This window comes from Lontra canadensis, unplaced genomic scaffold (genome assembly GCF_010015895.1).
Source record: "Lontra canadensis isolate GAN:19392208 unplaced genomic scaffold, GSC_riverotter_1.0 scaffold24, whole genome shotgun sequence".
Taxonomy (NCBI): domain Eukaryota; kingdom Metazoa; phylum Chordata; class Mammalia; order Carnivora; family Mustelidae; genus Lontra; species Lontra canadensis.
In genome coordinates, this window is record NW_022631018.1 from 11,580,214 (window position 1) to 11,601,484 (window position 21,271).

The 21,271-nt window shown below is 46.2% G+C and overlaps 1 protein-coding gene across 21 annotated transcripts in view; it reads right to left on the bottom strand.

The window, feature by feature from the left end:
• Positions 1-1,231: 1,231 nt before the first annotated feature.
• CDC42BPA (CDC42 binding protein kinase alpha) overlaps positions 1,232-21,271 on the bottom strand; it is a 324,447-nt gene continuing 304,407 nt past the window's right edge. For 15 of the 21 annotated variants that reach the window (XM_032862852.1, XM_032862845.1, XM_032862842.1 and 12 more), the window contains 9 exons: positions 20,344-20,937; positions 18,537-18,634; positions 16,872-16,956; positions 14,644-14,767; positions 13,872-13,989; positions 8,529-8,714; positions 5,878-5,995; positions 2,420-2,577; positions 1,232-1,980 (listed from right to left, as the gene is read on the bottom strand). In XM_032862852.1, coding sequence (XP_032718743.1) covers positions 1,849-1,980; positions 2,420-2,577; positions 5,878-5,995; positions 8,529-8,714; positions 13,872-13,989; positions 14,644-14,767; positions 16,872-16,956; positions 18,537-18,634; positions 20,344-20,937 — 1,613 coding nt within the window. In that variant the 3' untranslated portion in view covers positions 1,232-1,848. The remainder of the gene's footprint in view (positions 1,981-2,419; positions 2,578-5,877; positions 5,996-8,528; positions 8,715-13,871; positions 13,990-14,643; positions 14,768-16,871; positions 16,957-18,536; positions 18,635-20,343; positions 20,938-21,271) is intronic. The other 6 variants (XM_032862849.1, XM_032862860.1, XM_032862858.1 and 3 more) reach the window with 1 other exon arrangement.

Consider the following 21,271-nt stretch of genomic DNA (forward strand, 5'->3'; position numbering starts at 1 on the left):
GGACGCTTGGATCCTAAAAGCATCCTCTGGAAAATAAGCACCTACAGGCAACACAATCCCACACGTAGTTGTCGAAGCTTCAACGAATGGCTTAGCGCGGAGTCCTGTGACTCCCTGGCGAGGGGCCAGGGAGGGTCAGGAGGACAGGAGGCAGCTGGCCACAGGCCCTTGGTGGCGGGCTTCCCTCGCCTCAGGAAAGTGCCAAGTTCGCAGGGCTACGGGGTCCTGGGGGGCAACCAAGCTCAAGGTCTGATCTTTGGCGACCCAACCCCATCTCACACGACACGCCTGTCCCTAAAGCGGAAAGCTGGAGAGAGGATGGGCAGTCGTCCGCGTGCACAGGCGGCCCCGCGGGTCCTCTCTCCCGGCGCCGGGCCTCGGGGGCTGAGAAGCAGGCGCCACAGGGGGACACGGTTCACGCTCACCGAAGCTGAGTGCGCGCTCACTGCTAGTTCTGAGAAATTTAGACAAAAAGGAAGCGAGCCAGATTCTCTTTACTCCCATGAGATATTTTTATTTCTCTTTCTCTGCTCATGTGCTTAACTGGGAACTAACTGTGAAGAACTGCGGGCCTCCGGGATGTGCGCTCGCTTCGGCGGGAACAGCAGGGGTGCCGTGGGGGCCCCTGCCTGGCGGCCCCACTTCTCTTTGCCACCGGGGGCGGGAAAGAGTATTTGGTTAAGGCTGTTCAAGTCCTTGCATTTGAGGTTTTCTATTATTTGGTAATTAAACTCTCAGGCTTCTCTGAGGGGGGCCGGGCCCAGGATACCTCGTGGCAACGCAGGGAGAAACAGGGTTAGCCCCCGGGGAAAGGACGCGTAGGAAGCATTTCAGGGACCTTCAGAAGCCACGACTTCCCCTGCGCGCTTTCAGCGGAAGGGCCAGGAGGTGATCGCATTTCTACGTTCGTCTGCAGGAGATACCAAAATGCAGTAAAAACTGAGGAGTGTGGTTCAAATTCTACCGCTACCGAAAGACCTGGAAGTAAATTTGCCTGTTGACGCTGCCAAGGAAGAGGCTTCCAGGGTTTGAGCCTGGGCTCGGGCCGCAGCCCAGAGCGGCTGGACCGGGTTTCGGAATGTTTTCCTAAAGCCCCCGGGGACCGTGGCGGTGACCAGAGGGAACTCTGACTCTCCGCGCTCTCCATCTACTGAGGTCTAGAATGTCAGCTTGAGGCCTTCCTACCCTTTAAATTACTTAGCTGGAAAACAGACGAGAAACAACACATTTCTTTAAATTAAATGATCTCTCTCTTATATAGGAATCCATCTTTTGCTGAATACAAGATGCTTCTTTTTACTATATACATTCAGTATTTAACCTCTACATTTGTGTACTTATTTAAACTCTGTATTGTAGTAAAATATGCACTGTTTTAGTGAATAAGGATTTACTGGCAACGATCAGGTCGACATTGGCTGTGGGCGCTGGAGGAGGGCGCAGGCCGGCGGGGGGACCCGCACGCTGCCCGGGGCGCCGAGACTCTGCCGTGGAAACCGTCTGCCTGACGCTCTTCCCGCGCACGTCTGCGAGGTCTGTCTACTCGAGCTACCTTCGGGAGGGGGACACGATGATGGGAAGCGACTCTGAGTGTATGAAATGGAATCGATACTCATCGAAGCTGTTCAGTGGAAGTCTGCCTTGATGATTGCTGCTGTTAAGTTGGGGGGGGCGGTGCAGGGAGCTGGGGCTGCAGGTGCGATCGTCCGCGTCCCCAAGCCCCCACCCTGCTCCTGCCACCGGCCCTGGGCCTTCCAGGCAGGGGCGGGGGATGGACGTGGAGACAGGGCAGTGGAGGGGCCGAGAGGGAGAAGCTGCTCTGGCGTCCGCTCTGAGCGCCGAAGCCACTCACGGGTCCCAGCTCCCGCGGTCGGTGCTCTCCAAGGAGAGGCTCTTGGTCTTCCGGGGCGACACTGGGCTGGGCGGGCTGCTCAGGTTGGAGCTGTTGGAAGCTGTGGAGTGCCTCGGGGAATCCGAGTCCTGTGGGGCCCCGAGAGGACGTTCGTGAGACGGAGAGGCACGGGAGGCGCTCAGCCCCTCACAGGTGACCTGCGGCCACCCCGAGCAAGTAAGCTGGTGTGAATGGTCTACTGTCGCTAACGAAGCCCCTTTCCTGAGGCCAATAAAGGGCAGAGAATATAGCCAATGTTCAGCCCTTTCTGTAGGACTTTAGAAATGTGGGTCCCTGTCACAGAAGCTGTTAGAACATCTGTGCCATAGTGTAGTGCGCAGCCCAGGCGACCAGTCGTGCCAGAACCTACCCCCCAAACCCGCCTCCTGCCAAGCGTGTTCCTGAGTCCTGACCCCTGGCTGCAGCGGAGGCCACTCTCGAGGTGGTGGCATCACTGCGGTAAGGCACGAGTCCTTTTACACAGGACTTCTCCGGGTCAGACGCTGACGCTGCCCACACCCCACTCACCTCTCCGTCAAAGTCCCTGGCCGGGGCGTCACTTCCCTGGTCCATGCCTCCAGAAGACAACGAGCCCTCTGACGGGGAGGGCATGGGCTGCCACTTGGCATTGTAGCTTCCTCCGGAGAATTCTCTCTTTAACGCGCTGCCGTTCTGTGCAGAGGACCCTGCGGGACGGCACTCAGGTAAGGCTTCGCACACGGACAGACAAGGGGATCGCCCTGTAGAAAGCGCGCGGACTGGGGAGACCTGGGCAGACCCTGGGGCCAGCTGCTGAGGGACACCGTTTCTCAAGGCCACTGGCCTCTGCAGCCATCACTTCACTGCTGGAGAATTTGCATGAAAAGTAAAGGGACAGGAGAGAAGCATTTTCATTCCACAGGGAAAAAAGCCTGGAATACAAAAGTGAGGTGAGTTTCTTCAAATTCATACTCTAGTTTGGTCTCAGAGCTGAGGCACCCAAAGGAGGGGCCAACACCACTCGGAGGAGGGAAAAGGATGACAAAAACCCCTTGGAAATACTGGGGAATTGTTCGTACCTATATAAAGCTCTCAGTATTCCTCCTTAAGCTTTTGCTTAAAAAACATTTTAATCCTCCTGAGCTTCCATATTAAGACCATGGGTCTAAAGAGGCTGCTGAGGTTTTCATACAGGATCCAGACTGTGTTTTTACACTAAGAATTCAGTACTAGCGTCAAGAGGACCATGTCGAGCACCTCAAGTACCTCACGACCACGGACACGCGGGGGTGCTCATCTACGCAGACAGGAACCTGCCTGACGCGCCTGTGCTTGGCGACTCCTGGCCGCTTCCCTCTGGGGCCCCCTCGGCTGCAGGTGGCCCGTGTGTCACCGTAATGACTCTTACCCTAGCTCCCAGCGCCGTGTGGACACCGGGCATGTGTCGTGGAGCTTAGGAATGCCCGTGCCTGGGCCCTATCGTGGCGGAACTTCAGAGTTCCCTATTCAAGCCTCTTGTGGGGATTCTGGAATGCACCTCAGGCTGGGAGCCAGGGGCCTCCTGCTCCCCGGGAAGCTGCCCCCAGCGCCTGCCGCACAGGGTCTCTCACTAGACACACGCTGCTCCTCACGGCCGCTGAGGAGGCACGCCTTACTTTGCTGAGGGGACTCTTCTGGGTCTTTGAGTCACGGCCTTCCTGAAGGCGCACCTGGTCCCGCGCCTGCTTCAGTGTCACGGAAATGGTATTTTATTTTTGCGTAAGTTTTGTCATTCTGAATAGAAATCCACACCGCCAGAGGCTTCTGTTGCTCTGCTTATTGACTGCGTGGCCTCGAGCAGGCTCTGTTACCTGAGTGTCAGTTCCATCTGGAGACACAAGAACAACTTCTCCCGTATGGGAATCTGGGGGAACAACAGCCCTGGGTACACGGAGGACATGGTGTGACCCACAGGTGCACACCGGGGCCTGCGAGGGCTGCCCGCCGTTTGCCATCTCCTTGCCTCCACTCTGGTGTTAACACGTGACAGCAGGGCTATTTTGACTGACCAGCAAAAGGGGCCTGGGGACAGTCTGAGGACCGTGGTCCCGGCTGACTGAGGCCATACACTCAGGCGCGGCCTCTTCTAAAGAGCGCTGGCTGAGGTGGCGAGGTGTCTGAGTCTGCATGACCTCAGGAGAGGCCAGGCTCCCTAGCAAGCCTGCCGCTGATGGGAAGACTGGGTCCTCCTCCTTGCGGGGAGCAGGACAGAGCCACGGTGGGAATCCCCGTGTGGCTTTTACTTCACATTGTGAAGCCATCCCAAGTCTGGCTCTGGAAGATCTGTGCTTCTGGTTCTGGAGACAGACAACAGGGTTCCCTATTACTTCTTGTGTCTCTCTCAGCTAGCTGTCCTCTGGAACCTTCTGGAACCTTCTCACGAGCTGGATTGTTCTCAAAGCCAGCAGGAGGCACCTGACGCAGCAGATGCCCCTTGGGATTCCTGGGAGGGCCTTCCTCTTACTAAGGACCTCAAGGAGGCCACGCCTGCGGGGTTCGTGAAGACCTGGTGGGTGGGCACAGTGAGCAGGGACAGAGGCTCCTCACTGTGGCCCTCCTGGAGAGGTGGCTGCCTCAGCCCCACACATGGTTATGATGGATGCATCTGCACTTCTGGGGTGTCCCCCACTCACAACCTCCGAGCTCTTGGCCAACACCATGCTGCTTTTGAGAAAGTGTCAGAAAAGCAGCCCTTGGCTATAAGCGATCTTCCCCTGACTGGGGAAGCCACGATGAGTGTGTGACGTAGCTCCCTGCTTATGATCCAGGAACTACCAACGATCTCTGAATTCAACAAGACTAACTTCTAATTGCTGCCATCAGTCAGACGCTGCCTCTCCACCCCTCTCATTCCGAGGCAGGCGGCTGTTAGTGGCCAGGCACCTTCTCTCAGGCAGACAGTGAACCCCCCGTGACGCCCTGCTGCCCCGAAGTCGCTCCCTGCTACAGCAGAGCGGAAGCCCAGCACGGGGCCGAGTTTCCTCTCTCGGCCCCCGAGCCCAGGGTTCTGTGCAGAGTGCAAGAGGTGCTGAGGCTCAGGGTGAAAGGAGAGAGGCGGACAATAGGGACGGCAAGCCGTGTGAGCACAGGTGCTCGGTCACAGAGACTGTCCCCCTTGCGCCCCAGTGGAAGACTTGCCGTCTACTGGATGTTCACCGGACAAACATCCTCCCCTTCTGTGCACTGGCTATGATCTTGAACCTTCTAGAACCCTGGCCCCACTCTGCTCCCACAGGAAACCAAGGGTCACCTGAAACTCTTCCCTGTCCCTCACCTCCCATAGCTAACTCCCTGCCAGGCCTGTTTTAACCCCAGAGTGTCTCCCTTCTCCCCTCCTCCACCGCAGTCCCCCAGGCCTGTCCCCTCCGCCGGCCACTCGGACAGCCCCACCAGGATGCGCGCCCCACTCTTGCCCTGTGTCCAGTCTCCATCCGGCAGTCAGAGGGATGTTTTTTAAAAATGTAAACTGGATAAAGGTCCTTCCCTCCTTCAAAATCTTTAGAGGCTTCCGGTTGCGTTTCTAATAAAATAAAAATTCTCAGCTTGCTCTGCACGACCCTGCTTGATCGGCCCCTTGCCCACCACTCGTGTGTTATCTGCGGGTCTCTGTCTGACCGCCACCAGGTAGCCACACTGGCCTTCTCTCAAGTCATCAAACACGACTCCAACAGGGCTTCACCCCGAGGGAGGGCCCGTGACCCTCCTAATTCCCCTCAGTGTGACTTCGTCCCCAACGGCTACACCTCCTTACTCCGAGACGGTGGCCCGTTTATTTCCTTCAGAGCCTCGATCACCACAGCTTGTGGTATGAAGTGTCCGTCTCCTGGGGGCACCGTGAGCTCGAACAGAGCCCGTGATGGTTTTCTCCACAGGTGCTCGTGTGCTCACTAGGCCACCCCGGGAGCGCGCGCGCGTGAGGAAGGCGACAGCGGGGCAGGGGGTGCGGGGGACCCCCGGGTGGCACTTACTCGCTGACAGGCCACTGCTGGCGCTCATGGAGCGGCCGGGCTCAGGGCGGGATTTGGTGATGGAGGGAATACTGACGGAGCCGCTGAACACCGCGCGGCTCTCCTGGGGCCGGGGGTTCTGAAAACAAAGCACAAAGAGAAATTCTTCAGCCAGCCAGAAAGTGATTCTCTGCCGCGACATCTACCGCTCACTTCGGTTTCAACAAACAAGAGATCTTGACCAGAGTGACAGCATGATCCCTCCGGCCCCCGAACTTCAGCACCGTGACAGAAGCTCACCCCCACCCAGCGTAAGTGCTCATCCTTACACTTAGTGAAATGTTATCGACACATAAAAATTCTCTTTGTTGTGAGAGCAGCTAAGTAAAAGTTAGCGGCTGGAGTGACAGCGGACTGCAGAATTACATGGACGTTTGCAGAGATGGAAGCAAAGCTTCCGCTTCCTACGAGATTTCTACCAGGACGGCTCCACTAGCTCCACAGAATAAGGCCACACGGAGGCAAGGCAGGGAGGAGTGTATTTTCCTCCAGTAAATGCTGTAGGGGTGACACTGGATGGGGGGGCGTCCCCACCCCCGTCCCCCGCGCTGGCAGAGCCGTGCTCTGGGTCCCAGACAGCCCGTCCGGAGCCGCCACAGACGGCGGGATGCTCTCACTCGGCAATCCTGGTTTGAGAAGTTTTCCATCACATCATGGAATGGGTCCGGGGTTCCAGGCAGAAAAGTGAGCCCGAGTACTCTGAAAGTCACACTCGGCTAGAGAGGAGGCGTGGGGACGAGCTGTCTGGACTTGGCTGAGAATGGAAAGCCCTTGGCTGCCTCGATGGACCCAAACGTTTGAGACCAGAAGGAGGGGCGGCTGATGCCTGAGAGAAGGTTGTGTCAAGACAACTAACAACTGGCCAAGGTCAGCAATCAGGAGAACACACGTTAGTATCACGTGAAGAACTCCCAGTCCTACATCCCGAAGAGCCGTGCCAGCCGAGAGGCAGCTGGCCGGCCGCACACACAACCACCGCCATTTCGGTTCATGTATCAACGTCTGCAAAGTCCATTTAATTCTTGGTGTGTTATTTTTCCTCCAAGAAAATAAAACTGAAACGGTGCCCGCATTCTAACATTCACTCACGCACAGAGAAGCAACCTCTGAGACCCCAGAGACACGCACACAGCGCAGCAGAGCAGACATCAACAGAGATGGGAAGGTCAGTTTCACCCTTTAAACTTGTACAGTTTCTGCCGTAACCCTTACGACACCTTGGTGGCGTCCTAGCCTAGAACAAACGGCATAAATTGGGCCTGTAAAAATATACCAGTGGTTTAGTAACTCCGAATGCTTAAGCAATGAAAGACCGACTCACAGAAGACAAGTTTTGTGAGAAAAACCCCCCACAAAAGATGGTTTACCATTCATTCAGCTGGAGTTCAACTTCCATAAAGTGACAGGAAACCAGCGCTGCTGGTGTCTTCCATGCGCCAATACGCTTTGAATTAGGGGAAAACTTAAAGACGACAGTGTTTCTAACTAGCAGAGGACTGACTTACAGAACATTTCTGCCATCTTTCACCGGAAAAACTCCTGACCAATTAATTTCTACAACATTACTCTGGAACTACTCCCTGCCATCTGTTATCAAGCAAACTAAGCTTTATTTTTATCGTTAATCTTATTGTGTCAAATAAGACATTTCAGTGACATTATAGTTTCATGGCAATGCCATTTCAAACATTAAAATTTAGGGTATTTTTCTAAGACAAACAAAAATACAAAAATAAACTTCTTAGCCTACAGTTTTCTATGCAAATAAAAAGCTGGTCAGAGGGTGCTGCGGGACCCGGGTTTGCAGTACAGAATCCAAGTATATTATTTGCAAAATGCACTTGAGAAAACGTTCCTGAGGAGTTAGCTGAGCATGTGTTTTTTGATGGAAGTATGGACAATCTGCTAATGGCCACCAGCTCTCTAGTCACCATCCTTCCCAGTGCAGCCCCTTTGTGTTAGTTCTCTCTCTAATTTAGTTGTGATATCTTGGATTCTGGCTGGAATTAAAGGCCTATCAGCACCTCAAAAACTAGTGAGATTATCATCTCTTTCTAATTTTTCCTTTGACTCCTTAATACTATTATAATTTTTACCTGGGAGATTTTTAAGCTTTTCAAAAGGAGTTTATTGTGGAAAGAAGGCCTGTGGCTAGGCCCTACCACAGACTTGAATGCCACTAAATGAAAAAATATTTTCTCTGAATTAAACCAGTTCTAGGCTAATGAACTATTAAAAAATGGGAAAATTCTGGGATTCCTTTTTTGTTTAAACAGAATAAAGACCCATGCAGGGGCTATATTTAGTGATGGTATCCGGAAAGGGAAAATCATGATGGAAAAATCGTCCATGAAACATAAAAATACCTCCTTCACTGCCTAAAAACTAAGAGTGAAATCCTCCTGTCTTCGTGTTTTTCCTCAAAAGAGGAAACAAACCTGAACTTGAAGAGGAGGAGGAGGAAGAACGAGGTTTGGCAGAAGAGAAGCAGGCTGAAGGCCCACACTCACGCTCAGAAAATGCCCCCCACCCCCAGCAGAGTTACTTATCAAGCCAGCTACAGAGGTCCGCACACAGTTAGTGAAGTTAACCCCTGACTCGGCTGTTCATACCCTCAGAGTCATAAAGCTTGGTGTACCAGGGACAGAGCGCAGAGACGGGGAATACTCAGGGTTTATGGAATCAGGAGAGAGAAATTTTTCAGCGGAATTAACAGTCATGTGATAGATGTGCTCAAAGTTGATCGGAGAGGAGATCAGGCCGGAGTGATGATGAGGGGATGGATAAGGGAAGCCTGGCTAACAAAACGACAGAAAGAACAGAAGTCGTGAGGTCATGAGAATGGAGTCACTGGTCACAGGTGACATTTCACAGCATGCATGCAGCAGAAACGACACGTCTCACATCAGGACTGAGTCCTTCATGAAATACTTTCAGGCCTTAGAGAGTTAAATTTTGTACTCCTCCTGCCAGTAACCGAAAGATTTGATGTGCAAAAGATCATTTGCTTTATAAAATAATAATAATAATAATAATAATAATAATTATTATTATTATTACTTGCATCAGGGAAGCAGAAAGTGGACTTCCGGAGCTGCAAGGAGACTTTCAGAGTTTAGTTCAGAATTTTCTTGTGTGATAAAATCAAAACATGGCAAAAACATACCAACAAAGCAAGAAAGTAAAAGAGCAGCGATCCCACAACCAGCCTCTCGCAAGAAGTGCCATGAAGCTGTTTCTGTGGAAACCGGAAACCGTTTCCTGGGACGTACAGACTCCAGTGTGTGTTTTTACTGCTCTTATTTCTGACAGGAGCAGAGTGGGACTGAGGATGACCCTGATTACTGACATGACTCTCAGTAGCCCAAACCTGTCTCCACGTAGACACCCAAAAGGACACGTTTGTTTTTAACAAGGGGAAAAATCTTCCCTTCCATGTCTGGGGGTACTAAAACATAAAATAACGTAATTCTAAAGATCCCAACAAAGCGTTTCAAATGGAGAGCTCTAGTTTTTCAGGTACGATGACTGGGAGACCAGTAATCTGGGAACCCAGATTACTCAGCACCCAGCCTGTCTCTGAGGGGCATTTTCATGGTTCAGGTCCGGAGAGCAGCTGCAGGGTTCAGGGGTGGGAGGGAAGGACTTACAGGGAGAAAGCTGGTAGAACGTACGCCCTCCTGAGCTGGGATGAGCCAGCTTTGCTTAACAAAATCTGGTAACTTACGGAGACTTAAACAAAATCTCTTCTATAACATATGGTTTAGAGATGTGAGTGAACCAGTGCTTTCCAAGGTTATTTCCAAAAAGAAAAAAACTCACTGATGTCAATGTAACTTTGACTTGAAGAAGCAGTATTACTTCATGGAGCTCTAAGGGGTCACTGAGCTAGAAACCTGGTCTTCATGAACAACTCTAGGGATGGACAAAAGGCTAGGAGAAAAGGTCATGGGCCAAAACCAAATCTTCTGGAGGTAAACTATTTTTCTTGTATTCAGTGGGAGAAAAATCTGCCCTTTGTTGCCAGCACCCACTATGGAAAAAAAGCAAACGACAAGCAGGATTCAAGAAGCTAACGCAGTATGTCCTTCTAAGTCCTCCACACCACGTGTGTAAAGGGCTCCTATTGGACCCAGACTCCCTCAGCCTGATGATCTTTTGCACATTCATGAGGCAAACAATCCTCTATCAGTATCATTTTGGTACCCAGAAGAGCTTCTGAAGATACTCAATAAACTCTCTAAGCTCGTAAGTATGTCCCAGGAAAGCAGTACTGATATGAGTTAAAACATAACAATGTCTGGGGTACGTGCTGCTCCTCGCACGGATGGTAACATGGAGCTCTGGGGTCTGACAACTCTTCTGACACGTTAACGGTAGATGAATTTAATTCATCTTAATTTTTGGAAATTGTTCATTAAAGAACAGATAATTTCACTTCAGTGGAAAGGATATATCAAAACCTGGGACCATATTAAAACATCACAAGCTTTTCAGTAAGCATATATACACACAGGTACACACATACATATCACTACTGTTCTTCAGACGTGCATATCAATGTGTTGTTTACCAGTGTCTACCCCAAGGCAAGCACGGGTCTGGGTGGACAGTGTATCAAAAATACTGGTTAGGTGGTGAAGTGGGTTCCCATAAACAGCCCCGGCTTGTACGTCCCTTTCTAGTAAAGGGAAGAAGGCCAGTGAAACTAAAATTAAGGCGAAGAAACAGGTTTCAAAAGGTACACCAACTTCTCGTCCTGGAAATACAAATGTGCTTACAAGGTAAGAAAGGCCTGGAAGAAACATTAAAAACTGGACTGCATTCTAGGGCAGAGGGGCACGTGTGTCAATGACGGAAGGAGCCAACAAGGCAGTCATGGGTTAGCATTTCTTGGTGACAACAAATGCTAAAAACCAAGGGATCTAATGGGACAAGTGGTTGCACAGAAGGCCACGTGTCATGCAGTCAGCTGTGGGAAAAACCTTCAGGAAACACTGTCTGAGCTTGCTCAGCTCAGTAATTAAGACTAGACATTATTGTTAACAAAAATAAACAAAAGACTTCTTTTACTTTAAGTGCTAGAAGGGTAAAGGAAGAAAAAGTGGAGTGAGGGAGGCTCTGATACAAAAGTTCTTACGATGTTTGAAATCTGACATTTCTTTTCACTGTACTCATTCATCAGGGTGTGTGGTGACCAAATCTTATGTGTGCGAAGGTCTGAAAAAATTCTGGAACATTAGCAAATTGGTTTTTCACCTGATGGCAGAAGGCTACTCAGCAGAGGAATATTTTATGAAACCCTGAAGTATTTTACCTTAAAGGAATACTGTAATTTCTGGGAGATAATAGAACGTATAGAAAAATTTTCTGTAATTCTTATTTTTCTTTTTAAAGATTTTATTCATTTATTTGACAGACAGAGTTCACAAGCAGGCAGAGAGGCAGGCAGAGAGAGACGGGGGAAGCAGGCTCCCACCGAGCAGAGAGCCCGATGCGGGGCTCGAATCCAGGACCCTGGGATCATGACCTGAGCCGAAGGCAGAGGCTTTAACCCACTGAGCCACCCAGGCGCCCCTGTAATTTTTATGTTGTGGGAATATATAAAACTACATATATTCTTTTTTTGTGCACCAAAATGAAGCACAAGTCAAAGAAATTTTAATCAAAAAAGTATAATACAGGGGCACCTGGGTGGCTCAGTCATTAAGCATCCACCTTTGGCTCAGGTCATGATCCCAGGGTCCTGGGATCAAGCCCCACCTTGGGCTCCCTGCTCAGCGGGAAGCCTACTTCTTCCTCTTCCAGTCCCTCTGCTTGTGTTCCCTCTCTCGCTGTGTTTCTGTCAAATAAATAAATAAAACCTTAAAATAAATAAATAAAAAGTATAATATCTATCAAAACCTTGTTAACCACTGAAATAATTTTATATTTGTTGATATATTGCTTTGCAACATATGCCTGTTTGAAATTTGTCTCCCTCTATCCCTCCAAAATCTTTAAAACTTTCATTAAAATGGTACATTAGCACTTGAGCTATCAAGTATAAGCTATAACATAATACACATTTCCAACATTTACCAAAGTGTAAAAATTCTCTTTAAAATGAGAAAGGCTTTGGACTGTATGGTTGTGTCACATTTACTTGAGAATAAAGGAAAACCAGCCTGAGAACTTTAAACACAAGCTCAGAATGGGCAAACAGTGGACAGAAATCTGAAATCTCATTCCTAGGCAAAAAGGTGAAAACCCCTAAGTTTTAATATGATAGGTAAATGTAACAGCTTAATATTTAATATATTTAGTCTTCGATTTTTTCCTTAGTTTTATTACATATAACTTTTTTGAACACTTTATTCATAACTTATCCAGTACAGCTAATAGCAATCCCCATTCCAAGAGGATAAATGGCTACTGTTCACTTCCTAAAGGAGGACCTATAACCAGGTCAACATAATGCCTTGATGGTAACAGTAAGAGCATTGTATTGGTTCACGAACAGGGTCGACTGGTTAATCGGGGTTATTTCCAATGAGGAACTCAGACTCAATGACTGATTTTTTTGTTTCTTTTGTGAAACAAATGCAGGACTACCTTCAAAAGCTTAACTTTATTATTTTAAAAAACTTGATTGCACATAAAACTATATCACCTGGCTTTTTTTTCTGTCAGTGATAGACCCTTGAATCTCCTACCACAGCAGAGCTGGTAATGTGGTTAGAGGACAGACTCCCTTAGAAAAAGCCATCAAAAAACCTGAAATCTTGCCATTTGCAATGAGGTGGATGGAACTAGAGGGGATTATGCTAAGCGAAATAAGTCAATCAGAGAAATATAATTATCATATGACCTCTCTGATATGAGGAATTTGAGGGGAGTCGTAGGGGGAAGGGAGGGAAAAATGAAACAAGATGGGATCCGGGAGGGAGACAAACCATAAGAGACCCCTAACCTCAGGAAACAAACTGAGGTTTGCTGGAGGGGAGTTGGAGGAGAGGGATAGGGTGGTTGGGTTATGGACACTGGGGAGGTTATGTGCTATGGTGAGTGCTGTGAATTGTTTAAGACTGATGGTTCACAGACCTGTACCCCTGAAGCAAATAATACATTATATGTTAATAAAAATAAAATAAAATGAAAGAAAACTCCACAGGAATAAAGTAAAAAAATTAAAAAATACATAAATATTTTCTTATTTTTTTTTCTAAAAGAAAAAAAGAAAAAGAAAAAGAAAAAGCTCTGGGTCCACATTCACAAATATAATGCTACCACCCATGATCAAAAGGCTCCTATTAAAGTCTCAATAATTTGGTGAGTTATTGTGATACTGACATGTTAAGTGTAAATGGAGCCTGGAAAATTAGCCAATTCCACTAATATTCTTCATCTCAACATAATGGGTCCAAGAATCCAGTCTTCATATGAAAAACAAGTTTTTCCATATGTTGTACTTTCGTGTGTAAGACAGACCAGGCAACATGTTTATAACCGGGGAGAGGAAAAAGATTTGCTTGGCCAACCAGGTAAGAGGTGTGGCCATTAATGACCCACCTAACATGGTTCTCTTGGTGGGGGTGGGCGGAGGCCAAATATCTGTAACGAATTTTGCTAAAATGTAGTGAAATGTTAGTAATGTCACGAGCAAGTTCTGAGTCTTGGTACAGATGCTCTCCAAATCCAGCAGTGTATTCCACCACCAACAGTAAGTCTGGACAAGTTTGTGGGGTGTGCAATTAAGAACTGGAACAGTTTGGTTTCTCACTGATGCCCAAATGTTGTGTTTTTCTCATCAGGTATATATCATCAAACATCTTACACATATTGTGATGTATGGACACAAACATCATCATACTAACGATTCCTCTTAAATATATGTACAGATTTAGGCACGCATGTACGCTTTCCCCTCTGCCCCACTTGTAACCCTGTTCTCATTCCCTCTTCATTTCTCTTACCATAGGCAGGTCTTTTAGGATCTGTATCCCATCTCCTGGGCCCATGTGTGCTATGTGGTTAAAATTAGTTGGGTTAGAAATTAATTTATTTCTCATTTCTGGATCTCGTAGCATCTCTCTGTAAGATAAAACACCTGTTTAGACATTTTTTCTGTGATCGCTCTAGATAACTTCAGAAAAAAGTTAAGTATTCTTTATTCACAAAAATAAAACTGTGAAATCATGTTTAATAAGGACAGAATATACTCCATTAAAACTTGACTTAGAAACTTGTTTTAAATAAAAGAGCTTGAGCGTTTTGGTGGGAAAATAGGCTTCTCTGAGCACTTACATATTAAAGCTGTATTTTACAGATAGTTCTGACCATTTTATGTACATCTTTTAAAATAACTGATAACATTTTGGCGATGTTTTTCTACGGGTCTGGAAATACTACAAGCCTTTGGGCTGTTTGCTCATGAATAGAGTTAACCCTAAGGAACAGATGTACCACTCGCAGCCGTGTGCTCTATATATGATTATAGAAAGGCCCACAGTCTAAGAATTGGAAGTACTTCATAGACACAGAGCAATGAATCACAATATGGTACTTTAATCCAGTCCATACTCACACTTGGGGGGATACTTATTAAAATTACACTGAGGATTACATTCATGATCGACACCACAGATGGGTGACAGATTTTCAGAGCTCAAATCTGCCCTCCAAGTCCAATACTGGCATCACGACCACGGAGCCCACCCGGATCGGCAGCCCTGGCCGCGCGCGCACCTCCTCTGCTGCATCCTCTCCTCCTCCGGGACCCTGAAGGAGAAGCGCCGCTTGTTGTTGATGTTTCTAACCATCTGCTTCCGACTGTTGTCCGATGTTTCCGGAACCACCAGTTCATCCCCTTCTGTGAGAAAAAACACCAAGAATGGCAATGCTCTTTAAGGTGCGAAAATGCTTCTTATCTGTTCATCTCTAAGACGGTACACATTCAGTTGTGCAACCTATGCAATTCTCATTTTTACACGTGGTGTGTTGATACAGCAAATAATAATTTAAACCAAGACATATGTAAACAAGGTATATACAAAAGTTAAATATTGCTTACTAAGTACAGTTTCACTTTGATTCATTTATAAACACAAAATGGCACAATTTTAGTGGAGGACAAGAAAAATGCAGTTGCCTGGGGGTCCTGTCGCTTTGCCCCCCACCAGCCCCTGCAACCCTCCCCCTCCCCACCACAATCTCTCTGCACTGTCTTTTCTCGCCTTCCAGGCACTGGTTCCAATGCTCCTCCGTGAAGCTATGTGGCGTCAGGTGTAATGGGTAAATTATCCTTGTAAAGGACAACTAAAAGTATTTTGACATGATGAAACACTTCCTTTGCAAGACCCACTCTGCCAGATGTGGACTAAGGACAAAAGCTCCAGCTCCCACCAGCTTCCTTTGCTAAAGGTGAGACTCTTGCTATTTCTATCTTCCGATCTTGGGGAGGAGAAGATCCTTATTCATATGCATCCGGTTTCAATTTTAACACCTAGAAGTAAACAAAACCATCCGCCAAAGACTCCGCAGACCTGCTGAAATATGTGCACACACTCTAGGAATAAAATAGACAGCTGTAGTCACACAACATGATGGATGCCATTCTCTAAATAAGGAACAGGAGAAAAGCCAATCTTCAGAATTTTTAACAGCCACAAAGCTGAAGTGAGAAAAAGGGAGACAAGCGGAAGCCTGCAAGGCAAGCCAGGGCAGTTGATAAGCGGAAAAGCAATGTTCTTCTTGGATCGGAATAATGTAGCTTCGTCAGCTAGCTTTCTTCACTCCAGCTGAAACACAGTTTTGGAATTTGTGAATCATGAAGGCAGAGCAGGTCTGGGTGAGTTACGGCAGAGTGGGCAATGTGGGAGGCCCAGAAGGCTGCAGTAACACTTTGAGCCCCTGAGAGATGAAGGACAGAGCAATACAGAGAAAAAGAAAGGGCCTCTGGGGAATGGGGTCTGTTCCTTTTCCCAAGGACAAGACACCTATGCTGAAATTCTGTCTGGTTTTCCCTCGCTAGGCTCCGCCCCCACCGCCAGCTCAGAGCAGAAAGATGAGAGCGTGGGGAATGCAAGTGGAAAGAGGCTTCATCCTGCGGGCACGACCTGGGACATGGACAGACTGTATGATCATCACAGCCACACACAGTGAGAATAGGGTGCAGCTGATCCTCCGCCAAAACTTGGACTTCCTCTAAGAGACGGACACCAAATGAAGTACAGGCCCTTGGTGGTGAGAGGTGTTAGGCTCCAGTGTCACTAGATTCATGGTGGATCCGCTACTTAGTGGGAATCGTTTCTAAATTCTGACTCTCCCTTCGGAAGACCTCTCTTACAGCCAGCAGTCTGTCAACCCAGAAACCTCCAGAGCGCTAAGACATCAGAGCACCTCCAGATGCCGGACATCAAATGGGAAGACCAGCAGCGACTGTGGACACCGCCCTTGTCCTCTCCAGACCTCCCATCCTGGGGATCCCACTCCCCGCTCCTGATTCTGGTGCTCCTGGGACCCTCCTCTCTGCCCTCCCTGCCCACGCTGACACGAATACTTCTGAAGTTCGGAGCCCTATGTGTCAGTGGATGTTTGCCCGAAGTCCCCAGTCAGAGCTCTGGATGAGATCTCACAATGTCAGTGCCACAAACCTGGGTTGGGTTTTATAATATCAATAATACAGAAGACAAATACAGCTATCCTTATGCCACTTAATTCAGTCCTCCACAGAAAAATAACAAGGTAGATCAGAAACCAGTATTTTGTGTAGACAGCTATGCAAGATTAAACAGAATGCCTTTTTAGGCGGACATTTATCTTAATGGACTGAGGAGAGTATGACCGTGGCCAAGATCACAGACTTCAGAGTCAGATAAACCCGAGTTTAAATCTGGTCTCTGCCACTTGTTATCTTCAGGCAGTCAGCTTCGAACATTTCCACTGAAGCTAACCATTAGCGTATATTTTCTTACCTGCCATCTTATTTTTGAAATATATTAATCGAATTGTCTCCAACCCTAAAAGGTTTAATGATCCTTCACTGTTTAAGGGTCGAACCTAAAATAAAAAAAAAAATAAAACTAGTACTTCAATAAAACTTTCAAATGAAATCATAAAACTCCTGGCCTATTTAGAAAGCACACACTATCGAGACCTTCCATCTATCCTTCCTCTTCAAAATACAGCTCCCTCAGAAAATCAACAAAAAATTAACATTAATTCTGATGGGAAATAGGTATAAAATTATCTAATTTGAACCAGAAATTTATAATGACTACATTTTAAAGGAAGGATATTCTGGGGGGAAAAAATAGCAGAAATGCATTTAAATATTAATTAAATCCATTAGTGACTAAATCTTTATACTAAGAAGATATCATTGTAGCTACTTTAGGAATGGGATTAGAATTATATTATATATATATGATACATAATATATATTAGAATTATATGTCCATATATGACAGAGTATCAGAGTGTAACTGTATCACTAGGGATGGGGAGGCTGTCAGTTAATGGTGACAGAGCAACTGCTCACATACACAGAACAGATGAATAGAGCCCCTACCTCACACCACACATCAAACACCAACTCTACAGGGAGTAAGGACATAAATGTAACAGTCACATCCTTCAAACTTTTGGAATAAAGGTCCTATCTTTAAGACCTTGAGTTACGGGCGCCTGGGTGGCTCAGTGGGTAAAGACCTTGAGTTACAAAAGTTTCCTAACAGAAAAAAGATAACCTTAAAGGATAAGAATGCTATATATACCGACATGAAAATTTGTAACAATAACCTCTGAAACTAGTAATACACTATATATGTTAACTAACTTAAATTTAAATAAAATCTAAAAAAAAATTTATAACAGTGTTTTCAGAAAAATAATATAATTTATTGTTACTAAAGTAAATGAACAAAATACTTAATCAAAATGGATAGGTCACAAATGAAGATTTAACCCACATTTACTAACTCAGTATTTACAATAGATAAAGAATTTCAATAAATTAATTAAAAAAAGAAGCCAAACAAAAATAAGCAAAAAGCATAGCTAGGGTTTCACAGAAAAAGAAATAAGAATGAATAAACATAGAAAGATTAGGGACATGCAAATTAAGGCTTCGATGAGATCGCTTTTACAACCACTGATAATGGTTATAAGACTATGGATTCTGAGAATGGCAAGGTCGGAGAAGATGTGGATCTGCAAGAAATCTTCTGTCCTGCCGGGGGGAATATGAAGTCGTACAATGACTCTGGAAAATAATGACACTATCTTTGCCTTCAGGATTCAAGCCTGCATCCCATTATGTGAAAAGCAGTTATAAGAAAGAGTGACAGCATTCTCCCTCAGAATTCCTGAGGTAGAAGGTGACACTGGCATTTTAGGCTGGGGGTAGATTCTAGTCACTCGTTAAGACAATACTCCTATTGATCCAGTGAAACTAAATGGATAAAAAGAGTATGGTATTGAAAAAGCTTGACTTTTGTTCCTAGAGTTTCTCCTCTTAGCTAAATCCTGATTTACCTACTGCCTGAAAATGCTCAAAGAGTGAAAAACAGCTAACTAGTCACGCTAGTGTTTCACTACACTCAGTAGTGCACTTAGCCCATATTTTCATGTGAAATTACCTTTTTGAGTGGGAGAGTCTGAATCCACTCCATGGAGTTCACATCGAAGATATCAACTGCGTTTTCACTATACACTGAGAGATACGGTGCGTTGTAACCTGCGAGAAGGGAAGGGGGAACAGTGGCTAATTACTTCTAACTCATAAACCCCAAACATTTTGAAAGATCTACACTAAATAATGTAGAGTGGAATCCCACCCAAATCCTACTCTGTTCATGTAGTAGGCACATCAAAACATTTCTGAGTAGAAGTCATAAATGAGCAGCTGACATGCTGTGGGTCGGGTCAGACGGTCCCTTTAATACAGAAAGATTCTGCTAACACAGATGGCAGAATATTGCCTTCTCCAATAAACGAGTTCTATTGAGGCATGCCATTACGATTTTTTATAAGATTTGATTCCTAAACCAGTTAAGCTACTGACAGCGCAATGACTTATAAAGCAGTCTTTAGGTGAGACTTGCCATCGCATCTATGAACGTAGGATCATAGGATCACGCACCTGACACAGGTATGTGAGGGGGCGAATGCTCAAAACTGCTTACTGGAAGAATGAACAGCGACAGATGGTGACACGAGCAAGGAGAGATGAGATGATTAACTTAAGCTGATGTCCCGTATTACATCCCCGGTTGAGCTATTCTTAAGAGCCAGATATCCTGATTCTGAATCCACATTAGAAGTAATACTTCAAATTATTACCTGACCAGGTTACCAAACAGCCTTTATTCCACATATGACACCACAGATAGGAATATGTATTTTAGAAGACACAAAACTTTAAGAATAATTAGGTCTGGGTGGGTAGATTACAAATATTTTTCTTTCTTTTTTTAAAATTTAGATTTTCTAACTCTTCAGTAATAAGCATGTATGGCCTTCCTAACTTTTCTTCACTGAATATTTACACTCAACTATATCCTGCCCATTACTCCTCCTACCTGGTTCCAGTGGAAGAGATTTCACACCTCCGGCCCCAAATCCTTCCCCCGGGTTCTGAATTCCATCCTCTCTGGCCTCCTGTATTTACTGCACAGGCAACCTCTCCCTAGTTCCCCAGTTCAGCATTCGAGCATGTTCAAGTATCTTCCACTAAAAACAAAGCATGTGGGCTCAGATACTCCTCCCATGGGCCTGTCCAGAGCTCCGTACTTCTGCTACAGAGAACCAAGAATTCACTGCAACTTTGCACTTGTCATGAAACTTTCCTGGTTCCCACTCTGCGTCAGCAGGGGAAACGGCCTCCCGTGCTGGGTGCTCTATCCTGTCCGCTGCGATGGCATGCCATGAGTATCTGATAATTTACTAATGTCTTAGTATTTCTCGAAAGAGAGCAACAGGCAATCTCAAGTCTCTATCTAGTTAGATAGAAATAAAAAACAGAGAAACACTTCTTACAGATGCTGCATTATACCTTTACATAACCGATTAAATAATTCACTTAGTAACAACTTCTCCAGTGCAAGTGTCATGAGCTGTTAACGCTCACAAGCACTGTATTTTGGGGGACCATGAAGATAACTGTTCAGAGTTACTTCAAAATACAACATGGGTTGAAAATCCACCTAAGTAAAATATGCCATAGAAAGATTAGCTTCAACCAGGTACAAGGTAATGTCGAGCCTGCCGGCCGAGGTCTAAGTACAGACAGTCACTTTAGATCAACAGCCTAATTGACACTTTGGCAAAACCTTAAGGGTGACTTTAAAAAACAATCTGTTATTAATAGTGAATATATTTAGGAGATGAGATGGAGGAAAAGGAAAGGGACAAAAAGGTCAAACAGCCAAAATAAGAGAATCTTACAACAAGAGGAAGGATTTGCTGGCCACATCAACTCCTGCTGTCTGGATCTCCGGCCCTGGCAGTCCGTGTATATCCCGATGCTGTTAAAACACAGCAGATACTCTTTACTGGAGATCTCAACGGCGCAGATGGCATCCATCGGCTGATGTGCAATAAATGATAGTGTGTGGTCATTTGAATGGAGCATACTGTACGGACTTCCTTCCCCGTTCAAGGGGTATCTGAGGAATCCCGACTGGAACCCCACACAGAGATGTTCACTGAAGATCGCCATCCACTGCACGTTATATGGGACTTGAATTTCCTTAAATTTTCTGTGACGGGTCTTGCTCTGAAAGAGTTCGTAACAGAGGACCTGCCTTTTCATAGCCACGCACAGACACGTGAGAGCTCCATGGCACACTTTGCCAGAAGTTATGGACTGACACCCTTTAGTTTCTGCCAGCTTATAAAAATCAGTCTCTCGTCCGTCAAAAGCTGACATGGGAAAAAGTCGCACGTGACGATTTCGTCCTGAGATCACAGCAACGAGCTGATCATTTGGAATGAGTTCAATCTGATGTATCTTCTTATTGTCACCAACTCTAATAATTTCTATGCAAAGAAATGATAATAAATGCAGAATAATGTTTTATTTGTTAATCATATCCCAGTTACACTCAAAACGATATCAACTTACAATAGAGACACAGATACATCCAGAAGAATGAGCTCCGAATCAGTGCGGAGAAAGAGGAAGGTATAATTATACCCATTATAAGGTAACTGCACATGCCTAAAGTGAAGTGTTAAATTCAGCACCATGATTTCTGGCAACCAAGGCAAAGTGTCCCTGTGTGATAAAGCAGGCCACATCTGTAGGAAAAAACCTTTTACTGGCACTAAATTCTCAGGAACTTTACCACGGTGCTCCTATTTTAAAAACAGT